This window comes from Podarcis filfolensis (genome assembly GCF_964270895.1).
Source record: "Podarcis filfolensis genome assembly, chromosome: 8".
In the NCBI taxonomy this organism is placed as follows: domain Eukaryota; kingdom Metazoa; phylum Chordata; class Lepidosauria; order Squamata; family Lacertidae; genus Podarcis; species Podarcis filfolensis.
The window spans coordinates 80214747-80227692 of NC_139611.1; the positions used below are offsets into that span (position 1 = coordinate 80214747).

Genomic DNA, 12946 nt, shown 5'->3' on the forward strand with positions numbered 1-12946 from the left:
GCAAATCAACAGCCCACAAGCTGAGCCTGTTGCTGGCTGTGGTGGTGTTATATATCACATCCCACACTTCCTCCAAGGAGCTCCGGACGGTGGGTCTGGAATTACTCCATCTTATCCCTACGACAACCCTGTGTGATAAATTAGGCTGAGATAGGAATATTTGCTGGAGACCACCCACTGACTTTCAAAACCGAGATTGGATGTTTTCTATCAACTCCCCAACACCCTGTCTTTTTATTTATATGGGATTCTGTGTCCCTCTAGCGGCTGTTCAGGAAATGGCAGTCTCTTCTTCAAGAGGACTTTCCCCCTCAGTGGGGCAGCAACAGTCTCTCATCTCCTTGAAGACTTAACTTTTCATAGAGAAAATTAAACTCAGCTCCTTTATGGTTTTCCCAGTAGCGATGTATGGAAGTGAGAGCTGGACCATGAAGAAGGCTGATTGCCGAAGAATTGATGCTTTTGAATTATGGTGCTGGAGGAGACTCTTGAGAGTCCCATGGACTTCAGGAAGATCCAACCTTTCCATTCTTAAGGAAATCAGCCCTGAGTGCTCACTGGACAGATCCTGAAGTTGAGGCTCCAAGACTTTGGCCACCTCATGAGAAGAGAAGACTCCCTAGAAAAGACCCTGATGTTGGGAAAGATGGAGGGCACAAGGAGAAGGGGACGACAGAGGACGAGATGGTTGGACGGTGTTCTCGAAGCTACCAGCATGAGTTTGACCCAACTGCGGGAGGCAGTGGAGGACAGAAGTGTCTGGCGTGCTCTGGTTCAGGGGGTCACAAAGAGTCGGACATGACTAAATGACTAAACAACAACAACCTTTAACAGGAAGTTTTGCCTTGCACCATGGGATATCATTTAGTTTGCCCCTGACTGCCAAGCTCAATGGCAGGAACTTGGTCCAGTGCCTTAGCCAGTGGAACAGGAGTCTGACTCTGGTCACTGCTAGACTCTAGGGTCATAGAATCTCAGAATCATAGAATTGTAGAGTTGGAAGGGACCCTGAGGGTCATCTAGTCCAACCCTCTGCAATGCAGGAATCTCAACCAAAGCACCCAGGACAGATGGCCATCCAACCTCTGCTTATGACACGGATGGAGTAAGCTCATCTTCCTTCCTTCGCTTCATGCCTTGTCTGTGGCCAGTGTTAATGTCAGCAGCGGTTAAGTTCTCTAGAGATAATTTGTCTTCTGCTGAGAGCACAGTTAAGTTGATGGGTGGTAAAGAAAGGTAAAAGGGACACAGATGGCGCTGTGGGTTAAACCACATTGCCTAGGACTTGCCGATCAGAAGGTCGGCGGTTCGAATCCCTGCGACGGGGTGAGCTCCCGTTGCTCGGTCCCTGCTCCTGCCCACCTAGCAGTTCAAAAGCACGTCAAAGTGCAAGTAGATAAATAGGTACCTCTCCGGCGGGAAGGTAAACGGCGTTTCCGTGCGCAGCTCTGGTTCGCCAGAAGCGGCTTAGTCATGCTGGCCACATGACCCGGAAGCTGTACGCCAGCTCCCTCGGCCAATAAAGCGAGATGAGCGCCGCAACCCCAGAGTCGATTTTTTTTCTTTAAAGAAAGGTAAAAAGCAAACTAACAAATAAAACTAGGTTGGAAACCAGACGAAAAAGGACTTGGGTTAATCCATTTCACCCGGGAACCAAGTTGCCAGGACATTTGCCAAAGCACTTTGACAAAGACTGATTTGGGGGGGAACTGCAGTTCAACCCTCCTAGAAGGATGACCTGACTCAGAAATTTATTCCGATGCATTTCAAGGAACTCTCTCAATACATGCAATGATGTGCCACCTGGTGGTGATTCAGGAAATTTCCTTTATTTTTAAATTGCATCTACCAGCAGCTTTATTGATTTATTTAAAAGCATTTCCAAAGTGCTTAAAATCTGTAAGTGGTGTACTATGTACTCTCTCTCTCTGAAATACTACCCAAAACAAATAAAACAGTACAGGGGTACCTCGGGTTACATACGCTTCAGGTTACATACGCTTCAGGTTACAGACTCCGCTAACCCAGAAATATTACCTCATGTTAAGAACTTTGCTTCAGGATGAGAACAGAGATCGTGCTCCGGTGGCGCGGCAGCAGCAGGAGGCCCCATTAGCTAAAGTGGTGCTTCAGGTTAAGAACAGTTTCAGGTTAAGAACGGACCTCCGGAATGAATTAAGTACTTAATCTGAGGTACCACTGTATAAAATATATAAAAGCAAATGAAACAGAGATTCTGGAGTTATGGGTTGGAGAAGGCCTGGGCAAAGCATTGCGAACTTAAGCGATCATCTTCCTTGGATTTTCAGTCCTAACCAACTGGATATACCATGTTCAAAAGCACACGCGAGTAGATAAATATGTACCACTGCAGCGGGAAGGTAAACAGCATTTCCGTGCGCTGTTCAGGTTTCCATCATGGTGTTCCGTTGTGCCAGAAGCGGTTTATTCATGCTGGCCACATGACCCACAAAGCTGTCTGTTGACAAACACCGGCTCCCTTGGCCTGAAGCGAGATGAGTGCCACAACCCCATAGTTGCCTTTGACTGGACAAACCATCCAGGGGTCCTTTACCTTGACGCTGGGGCATGTTCTTACACCACCAAGAAAGGAGGCAGTTGGCCCATTAGCCAGGGCTGGCCCTTCCATTGGGCAGAGTGAGATAGCAGCCTCGGGCAGCTGATTTGAAAGTATAACAAATTGCTACTTACTTATTGCTGCCAAGAAGGAAGAACTTTTGCAAGCTCAACAAGTTTGCCAAAAAGAAATGCTCAACTACTCTTGTTGCCTCGGGCAACCAATTCTTTTGGACCAGCTCCGTCCATAGCAAAAAATGGAATATGGTTTTCTGTTTCTTTAATCCAGAAACAGGTGCTCCCCAGAGGCTGCTGGCTGGATCTGATGGGGATTGTAATCAAAAACATCTGCCGGGCACCTGGTTGGCAAAGGATGCCATGAGCTATATTTGCAGACTCGGTCACTGGCCACACAAGTAACATTTTGATGAATTTAATGGCCATTATGGGGAGAGCTTCCCAGAGTAGGGCATTGGAATCTACTTCAGGCAGATTCAGCGCTAGCTCAGAACTTTTATTCCAACTGGATCTCCAAGGTCTCAGGCAGTTCTTCCTTTGCTCTTCCACAAGATCCCTTTAACCAGAGAACCAGGGGGCTGTACTTTGGACTTCCAGGGTGTGCCCTTCCATTGAAGCTCCAATTCAGAAGTAAAATGGACATTGGTGGTTTCATGCATTACCACTTCGGTTGGTTGTACATTGGCTGGTCTCTCTGTTGGAGGGCCTGAGGACGAAATGGAGTTGCATGAGACAGAAGCACCAAGAGCAAAACTTTCTTTTTTAACCTGGGTATCCTGGGAAGTTGGCCACTGAGCTTTGATGGCCATCTGTCAGGGATTCTCTAGTATTGCAGGGGGTTGGACTAGATGACCGTTTGGGTCTCTTCCAACTTTACAGTTCCGTGAACCTATGATTCTAACCATGGAGGTACCACACAGCCAGTCATATTAACAGCCTTTAATAGACTTATCTGCCATAAAATTGTCCCGAGTCTTTGACAATTGGGCAGGAAGAGGGAATCTTTTAAACTAATACTGTACTTTAATTATTTATTTTAAGACTCTTCTAAGTTCTTATATATATATATATATATAAAAATCTTTATTAATTTAAATTACACACTTATACAAAGAATTTGCAATCTCATACTACAAAAATAAAATTTAAAAAAATTAAGAAAAAAGAAAAGAAAACACAGAAAAAAGAAAGAAAAAGCAAATTTACGTACATAAAAAACCCCACTTCATCTTCCTAATTAATACTTAATTAAACACTTAAATAAAAAAGACTGCTGACAAAATGAGTCTTCCAATCATTCTCATTGTACTGTTTATACTGTCGTTTTTTCGCACAGTTTTATATTCTTTAATATTGTTCCCGTCTACACCACAAACGGTATTTGTTGTGTTTACAAGTATCACTCTAGTTCTGCTAATATGGTGTGATTGGTACAATATGATCTTATATAATCCTTAAATATTCTCCATTCTCCAAATATTTTCTGGTTCAGTACTCCTCTAACTCTTCCTGTCAGTTTTGCTAGTTGTCTTAAGAACTCTTCTAAGTTCTTAAGACAAACAACCTTTAACCAAGAAAGGAAGAGGAAGGGAAAGGCATCAGATGACATCCCCCATCATCTTGGATGTCAAGATGTTACTTTACAAGGTCAGCATATGTGGAGGAGGTGTTCGCGTACATGTCTGAAAATTTCTGCCTCTCTTATTCTGCTAGGGCTCAGGGGCTTGGTCAGGCCAGGTAAATCAGGACCACGGACAGCTCCCAGTCAACCACGTTGCTGAGTTAAAGAGGATGTTGTTTCAGCCAGAGACCAAAGTCATCTGAGGACTTAAGAAGGCTGGTAGGGCTATGTCCCTTTGAGAGAGGAGATCACATGGGATCACATGTCTTTTCTGAGAGAAGGATAAATGTGAAGGACCTTCACCTACCTGGTACATGCGGTTGGGATCAGAGGAGCTGTCAGACTTGACCTGGATTTAATACAAATGACAGTAATAGTAATGTGCTAAAGAACAGTTCTTGGTCATTAAGCAACAGCACCAGTAGCAGGGACTGGTGAACTGTTGAGCCCAGACAGTGTGTTAGTGCTGGATTCTGAATATGGCTAGTTCTAATAGCAAACTTAATAATAATAATAATAATAATAATAATAATAATAATAATAATAATTTATACCCTGCCCTCCCCAGCCAAGACAGGGCAGGCGGCTAACACCAGGTATAAAACAATTGATTAAAAATACAGCTTAAAAACAAGATTAAAATACAACATGAAAATGCAGCCTCATTTCAGAAGAAACTCAAATCAAAAACTTTTTGGGGATGAAAACGTCAAATCTCCACCAAGGCCAACTATCCAGACTGGTCCTACGTGGGCCAGAAAAAAGCCAGGGAAGTCCCCAAATAGGAGTTCCATCACAGAAGGAGAAAGGAAAAAGGATAGAGGGGAAGGGGATCAAGTTGATTCCAAGCCATAGGCCAGGCGGAACAACTCTGTCTTACAGGCCCTGCAGAAAGAAATCAGATCCTGCAGGGCCCTGGTCTCATGAGTCAGAGTGTTCCACCAGGCTGGAGCCAGTGTTGAAAAGGCCCTGGCTCTGGCTGAGTGCTGTGTGGCAACAGAAATTGAACCAAAATGGATCCGTTGAGAAATGAAGGCGGGTATCAAGAGGCTTAGGTGAACCCTGGGAAGACGCAGGCTTGCAAAACATTTTTTAACGCCACAGAGGAGGGCAGCCTCCCTTTTAGAAAGCCAATTTTTCGTGTCCCAATCCCACCCTCTTTGCTGAGTTGTCAACTGCTAATCCTTTTCCTGCCTTACTGATTGTATATTCCTTGGGGCAGGGCCCCTGCAATCCTTTCACGTTCTTAAATGGACTGCACATAGTCTGCATGCTGAAAATAGACTTGGAATAGGATTTGGCAGTGCAAACGGCTTCCCTCGCTATACTGAGGTCTCACCTGTCCAGAAAAGGGAACATCGTCAGGTAAAGGAGGTGCAGATACAACCTGGGCAGAAGTCTTAAATCTCAGGCGACAGGCCCCTGAAGGAGGAATGAAAGTGAGAATCAAACCTGAACATTCACCCTACAGAGAGTTTTGCTTTTATGTTTTTTCTTTTTTTAATTTTTTTTATTGTTTTCTTTAAGTATTCTTTTCCCAACTATCCATACCATTACGATGTATTCCCTTTGACTCTGCCTAGTCTTGACTTCCCTCCCTCCCTTCAGTTGGTATATTTATCACATTCTTATCACGTATATTATTCTTATATCTCTACTGTTTTACATTGAAGGTATTATTCCAGTCCTGCTAGTTTCGTTAAGTTTTTACAGTTCTCCTTTAGTTTTTTTCTTTATAATAAGGGATGATATTGGGGTAAAGAATTGAGATGATAGAAGCAGAACTGATTTGGAGCAGGATCTGTCAGAAAATTAAAAGGGGAAGAAATAAATGGAAGAGGGACTTAACTGAAGAATTTTTGGGGTGTGTGTGACATGGATGGCTTGCATGCTCTGTATTTTTCTGTGTATAACATACCCCCATGAATAAGACGCCCCCTATTTTGGGGACTCCAAATTGAGAAAACGGGGGGGGGGGCAATTGTATCTGTGTATAAGACGACCTACAATTTTGAACATAATTTTTAAATAAAATAACCTAGTCTTATACACGGAAAAGTACGATGCCCTCTATGTGGGGCTACCTTTGAAGGTGACTTGGAAACCACCAACTAATCTAGAATCCAGCAGCCAGACTGGTGACTGGGAGTGGCCACCGAGGCCATATTGTACTGGTCCTTAAAGACCTACATTGGCTCCAAGTACATTTCCGAGCACAATTCAAAGTGTTGGTGCTGACTTTTAAAGTCCCAAACGGCCTCGACCCAGTATACTTGAAGGAACGTCTCCACCCCCATCGTTCAGGCCAGACACTAAGGTCCAGCTCCAAGGGCCTTCTGGCGGTTCCCTCACTGCAAGAAGTCAAGTTACAGGGAACCAGGCAGAGGGCCTTCTCAGCAGTGGCGCCCGCCCTGTGGAACGCCCTCCCAGCAGATGTCAAAGAGAACAACAACTACCAGACTTTTAGAAGACATCTGAAGGCAGCCCTGTTTAGGGAAGCTTTTAATGTTTGATGCATTACAGTATTTTAATATTTTGTTGGAAGCCACCCAGAGTGGCTGGGAAAGCCCAGCCAGATGGGCGGGATATCAATAAATAATAATAATAATAATAATAATAATAATAATAATAACAATAATAATAATAATAATGTGGCATTTATGTCTAAGTTAGCACAAACACATTTTATGCATACTTGTTTCTGCGGACCCTCTGCCCCTGCCCTGTCCAGCAATACCCCTGGGCTCCAGCAGTTGGCAACAGGACCCAGGAATCTGAGGCTCCGCACTTCCAAAGTCTTACTCACAGAACAAGACACAAAGCAGTGTTCCAAACAACGTCAGCGCAACCAGAGACCCAACGACAATCCGAGAAACAACTCCTGCTTTCAGCAGAGCAGAATCTGGAACCAGAAAGAAGATTTTGAGGAACTCAGCAATGGCAGCAATAAGGACCATCTGGCTGACTGTCTCTTTTCAAACACATCAAGGCCTTTGAGGTGAATGAAGGAAAGAATAACATAGTCATGATGCAAAACACAGAAATGAAAGAATCTCTCTTTTTAAAAGCTAGACAACCCAGGCCCTGCAATTTCCCATCCAGAGCGGGCGCTACCATGGATCTGTTCCTTAAGTGAAGGCTAGTAATAGGCAATGGCTGAGTTTCCTTCCATCTGCGGACCCTTGTTAATGGAGAAATCTGAGGGCTCCCTTGGACAAAAAAACAAGGACACCAGCCAGGAATACCAGAGCAAAACAGCAGCCAGTAGGCTTGGTCTTTACTGAAGACTGTCGCGACAGGACTCCCACCTGCCACAAGGTGATACAAAATGGAAGCCCCGAACAAAAGAGAACCCAAACTTTTATTAGCTGCTAATCCCCATGTTACACCCCCCCAAACTACATCACTCATACATCACGGTTACATCATGAAAAGAGAGGTCTGGTGGCAGTAATCTGAGCATCCTGGACCCTGCCCCATGGCTCCCCTTGCCCTCCACCAACACCCATCAAGTGTAACAAAAAAGATATTTACATTTCCCTGTTTCCCAGTCAAGTTAATCACACCCTTTTGTCTTCATCTGGGTTTGTTATTTCTGGAATGGCTACTTGTCTGGCACTAGGTATCAGGATGCCAGGGATTATCACTCAGGCAGAGGGGCTGCTGAGTAGCTGAGCTCACGTGTCTATATGAATTTCTGAAGTTTTCCCAGTGAGCCAGTACATAGGAACATTTATCAGTGAATTCTTACATTTGGTATTGTGAAGCAAAGGCCCTCTGAATAGATAGGAAGAAACTGTGATGAAGTGTTTTGTCGGGACAAATCACAAACATCATAAAAGTGATTGTGCTGATTTTGGTAGTGGGCTGCATGTGCATGATATCTGCTGAAGGGGCAACCGCCCCCCCCAAACCTATACATAAATTCCTGCAACACCCTGAGCACTAGTAATGAATAACCTATCTGGGCAGAAACTCTTCCTTTCTTTTGGCTTTGCTGGTTCCACCATTTTTACTATTAATCAATTAATTAAATGTATTAACCACCCTTTATACGTAGATCTCAGGGCAGTTCACAACATGAAATAACAATATAAAAAACCCACAAAATACATGATAAAAATAAGAACAACAAACTAATAATCCCCCCCCCCCGCAACACATTTAAAAGGGCATCGGATGCCAATCAACCAAAGGCCTGCAGGAAGATGGACGTTTTTGCCTGGCGCCTAAAGGTGTATGTTATGTACTGAGTTGAATAGGATCCAAACTGCAGCAGTCTGATTGGTCCTAGAACAATAGGATCCAAAAGGCAGCAGTCTGATTGGTCCTAGAACAATAGGATTCAGAATGCAGCAGTCTGATTGGTCCTAGAACAATGCAGCAGTATGATTGGTTGGCAGGAACCACCCAATCATGCTCCAGATAGAAGTGAATCCACAACCTATTATTTCAGTGTATAATGAAGGCAGCAACCGAACTATTTCCGTTGGGGTCTTGCCCTGGGCTTGATTCTAGCAAAAACTGATGGTTGTGGTGAGAGGGGTTTAATAAGGGGGGAAGAGACCTTACCCTCAATCAAAAGGCCCATTTTATGGAGTTACCACTGCCCAGGGGAGCATTCAGACCCACCATGTTGTGCTAGGAATTATGGAATTGCAGCAGGAACCCTTATTAAAAGTAAAAGTAAAGGGACCCCTGACCATTAGGTCCAGTCGTGACGGACTCTGGGGTTGTGGTGCTCATCTCGCTTTATTGGCCGAGGGAGCCGGCGTACAGCCATGTGGCCAGCATGACTAAGCCGCTTCTGGCGAACCAGAGCAGCGCATGGAAACGCCGTTTACCTTCCCACCGGAGTGGTACCTATTTATCTACTTGCACTTTGACGTGTTTTCGAACTGCTAGGTTGGCAGGAGCAGGGACTAAGCAACGGCAGCTCACCCCATCACGGGGATTTGAACCACCGACCTTCTGATCGGCAAGTCCTAGGCTCTGTGGTTTAACCCACAGTGCCACCCGCGTCCTCTATTATTAAAAGTAGCTGCCTTCAATACCTGAACCTAAACATTCTTCTTCTAATTCTCCATGATTTGCTTGCAGTTAATGAACCCAGCAGTTAGGAGAGGGCTTCTCCTTGGAGACAGTTGTGCTGGGGACAAATTCACTCAACCCTCAGCAGAAATGCTCAGAGACCTAGCCAGAAGCTGCTTAGAGGACACATTTGGAGGGATAAAAGGGAAGAAACTTCTAAAGGCACCAGCGAGACCCCCTAAAAGATGGGGGAAGGATCATGCCTGAGACCTCTAGGTTTGCACTCCCTGTTTCAAAACCCAGAGGCCCTTCTGTTCTCAAGGTATAATAATAATAATAATAATAATAATAATAATAATAATAATAATAATATAAATTTTATTTATACCCTGCCCTCCCCAGCCAAGGCCAGGCTCAGGGCAGCTAACAACCAATAATAAAAACAAATTGAATGAATACAACTTAAAAACAAGATTGAAATACAACATTAAAATATTAAATGTATAGGTTCCAGAGTCATTTGGCCCTTGAAGCTCAGCGGAGGAGGCAAATTTGGGTGCATAAAAGGTCAGAATGACTGCAGAACAAGCTAATCATACCTGGGACGGTTATATTGATAGCCCCTATTCTGTGTTCCAGAGGTCCTTCTGGTTCCAGTGTATAGGTTCCAGTGTCGCTTGGTGTTAAATCTGTGATACGAAGGGAACAGTCTCTTCTCCCAGTCTCCCTGTCAGTGAAGGCAGATCCGTTTTTCTGTGAAATCACCGGAGCTAGGAAATAGGTGAAGATTCGATTTCCGTCAGCGCTTGACCCTCGGTACCATTTGCAGCTACGCAGTGTGGTCACATCAATATCTCCTGGTGTTAATGTGACACTCTGTCCTTCTTGCAGTATTTCTGGTTCAGCTTTGATAGGTATTCCAGTCTTGGCTTGGGCTTGAGTCCAGAAGAAGCAGGAACTCAGGATGGAGGCTGCATTATGAAGCGGGGGAAAGAAGAGCAAAAACACGCCCTCGTATTATAATTTCTTTTCCTTTTTTACAATTTATTTATTTGGTTTTTCAGATTAAAATTTTACAGTCACATATCCGACATGCAGCAGAAAAACAAGATTGCAAAGAATCTCTTGGAATTCTCTCCTCCCCTTTGTGGGTCCTATTGTTAATCATTTCCTCCTGTATCTTTTATGATAATCCAAATCTTTTTTTGTTTTGTTAGAACGTTTATTAATTTTCCAATAAAAGGCATCCAATTAACATATCAAATCCTAATCCAAATCTTCTATCCCTCCATTGTGTCCAAGATTCAGTATTAAACTACAAGTGATATTCCAATCCTACTAACAATTTTAACTGTTTACAATGGTCTTTAAGACAAGTTATAAATTTTCCGCATTCCCTATTAAAATGTTGGTCTTCCTGATTTCTGATTCTTCCGGTCATTTTAGCCATTTCGGCACAATCCATCAACTTGATCTGCCATTTTTCTCTGGCAGGGACTTTATCTTCTTTCCATCTCTTTCCATTATAATTTCTTAGTTTATATGTCACTTAATGTTAAAATAGGCTTCTAAGTGGATTATAAAAACAAATTGCACAAATATTGAAATGTCAACATTCACAATTCAAGTACATAATAAAACAATTCCCTATGTTCATGTGTGTGGTTGTTTTTGTTATATTTATTATAATATTTATTTATAGCCCAGCTTTTTCCCACACGGGGACTCAAAAGCTACAAACATAGGGGGAAAAAATCGTTAAAAGATAATTAAACACACACGCAAACACACATTTATGATCTATTAAAAATAGAGATAATAACAATAAAAACATCACAGCACCAGCCCTTTCCTTAAGAATAGTCAGTTCCTAAAAGCATGTTGAAATAAGAAAGGAAGGACAAGGAAGAAACCGGTCTAACTTCTCTAGGAAAGGAGTTCCAAAGTTTGGGAGCAGCCACTGAGAAGGCCCTGTCCTACATCCCAACCAAGATTGGCTGTGAAGGGGACAGGACTGAGAAAAGGGCCTCCTCTAATGGTTATGTTACGGTTTTTCAAAGTTACATGTAAACAATTCTGTGCTCTTCAGATGAGGAACGGTATATAAATTATTTTTTTTTTTTAAAAAAATGTGATTGTGTGTCCTGCTCACTGCTGGACTGCAGCCCTCAAGAACTTCCCAGAGTAGTTTAAACAGTCAATCCCTCTTCACAGGCATCTCTGGGAATTGTAGTTTTGAGAGGGGAAATAGTAGTCACCTGACCACTCTTGGCACCCTTAACAAACCACACCTCCCAGAATCCTTTGGGAGAAGCCATGATGGTTTAAAGTGGTATCACAGTGCCTTAAATGTATGTTGTGAATGTAGCCTATCACCCTTAGAGAGATCGAAATCTCTTTCCGTGGTATCAGATAGCAGATAATAATAATAATAATTTATTATTTGCACCCCGCCAATCTGGCTGGGTTTCCCCAGCCACTCTGGGCGGCTTCCAACAAGGATTAAAAATACATCAAAATATCACACATTAAAAACTTTCCTGAACAGGGCTGCCTTCAGATGTCTTCTAAATGTCAGGTAGTTGTTGTTCTCTTTGACATCTGCTGGGAGGGCGTTCCACAGGGCGGGCGCCACTACCGAGAAGGCCCTCTGCCTGGTTCCCTGTAACTTGACTTCTTGCAGTGAGGGAACCGCCAGAAGGCCCTTGGAGCTGGACCTTAGTGTCTGGCCTGAACGATGGGGGTGGAGACGTTCCTTCAAGTATACTGGGTCGAGGCCGTTTGGGACTTTAAAAGCCAGCACCAACACTTTGAATTGTGCTCGGAAGCGTACTGGGCGCCAATGTAGGTCTTTCAAGACCGGTGTTATGTGGTCTCGGCGGCCGTTCCCAGTCACCAGTCTAGCTGCCGCATTCTGGATTAGTTGTAGTTTCCGGGTCATCTTCAAAGGTAGCCCCACGTAGAGTGCATTGCAGAAAAATGTTGCGAAATAGGTGGCTGGAGCTGTACAGTCAGCCACCAAAGACTAGCCACCCTCCGGCAAAGGACAAATCGAAACCCAGCACCTATTTCCCCTCCCTCTTTGTGTCTCCTTCCTCCTATTCAGGGTCCCTATCCGTCTCACCTTTGAAGAGTGTGGCCTGCCATGAGCCCTTCTTCCCCAGCGAAGCCCTAGCACACCACGGCGGCTTCTCCTGCCTCATTTCAGACTTTGATCCGGAGAATACTCCCCTCAGCTGACTCCTGGATTCCTCCTCTTTCTGGTGCTCCTGTGTTTCCTGCTTCTGTGCAGGGCAAGAGCCCCCGACGGGCACAGAGTAGGGTGGGGAACTTGGCACCAGGAGCCCACACCTCACATCTCTCTCTGTGCCGAAGCCAGCCGGCCAGGGGACAGGCTGTGGGGCAGAGACCAGAGCCGAGGCCTGGCTTCTGGCTGCGGCAGAAAGGGGAAGGAAGGAAGGAGGCGGCACTACCCAGAAGGGACGAAGGAGAGGCAAACTTCCTTCCCTTGGCCCCATTTGGAGATCAAAAGTTGGAGGGAGGGATTTGTTCTCAGTTCCTTCTTTGCACAATAGCTCAAGGAGAAGAAGAAGAAGCGTTTGGATTTGATACCCCGCTTTATCACTACCCGAAGGAGTCTCAAAGCGGCTAACACTCTCCTTTCCCTTCCTCCCCCACAACAAACACTCTGTGAGGTGA

General features: G+C 44.4%; 1 protein-coding gene across 1 annotated transcript; it reads right to left on the reverse strand.

The window, feature by feature from the left end:
• Window positions 1-1807: 1807 nt before the first annotated feature.
• LOC310768870 (uncharacterized protein) lies at window positions 1808-12773 on the reverse strand. Its single transcript, XM_083627751.1, has 6 exons — window positions 12372-12773; window positions 9847-10218; window positions 7023-7118; window positions 5556-5638; window positions 4524-4565; window positions 1808-3301 (listed from the first exon to the last, which is right to left on the reverse strand). The coding sequence occupies exons 1-6, from the start codon at window positions 12763-12765 to the stop codon at window positions 3254-3256; spliced, it is 1035 nt and encodes a 344-aa protein (XP_083483877.1). The 5' UTR covers window positions 12766-12773; the 3' UTR covers window positions 1808-3253.
• Window positions 12774-12946: the final 173 nt, after the last annotated feature.

Excerpts from the sequence above, each read along its gene's own strand:
- LOC310768870 (XM_083627751.1), bottom strand. The coding sequence starts at position 12,765 with ATGGGGCCAAGGGAAGGAAGTTTGCCTCTCCTTCGTCCCTTCTGGGTA. Across the intron at positions 5,639-7,022 it reads ACTGCTTTGTGTCTTGTTCT|GGGCCTGTCGCCTGAGATTT; the intron begins GTGAGTAAGACT and ends TTCCTCCTTCAG. Across the intron at positions 4,566-5,555 it reads ATGTTCCCTTTTCTGGACAG|GTCAAGTCTGACAGCTCCTC; the intron begins GTGAGACCTCAG and ends TATTAAATCCAG.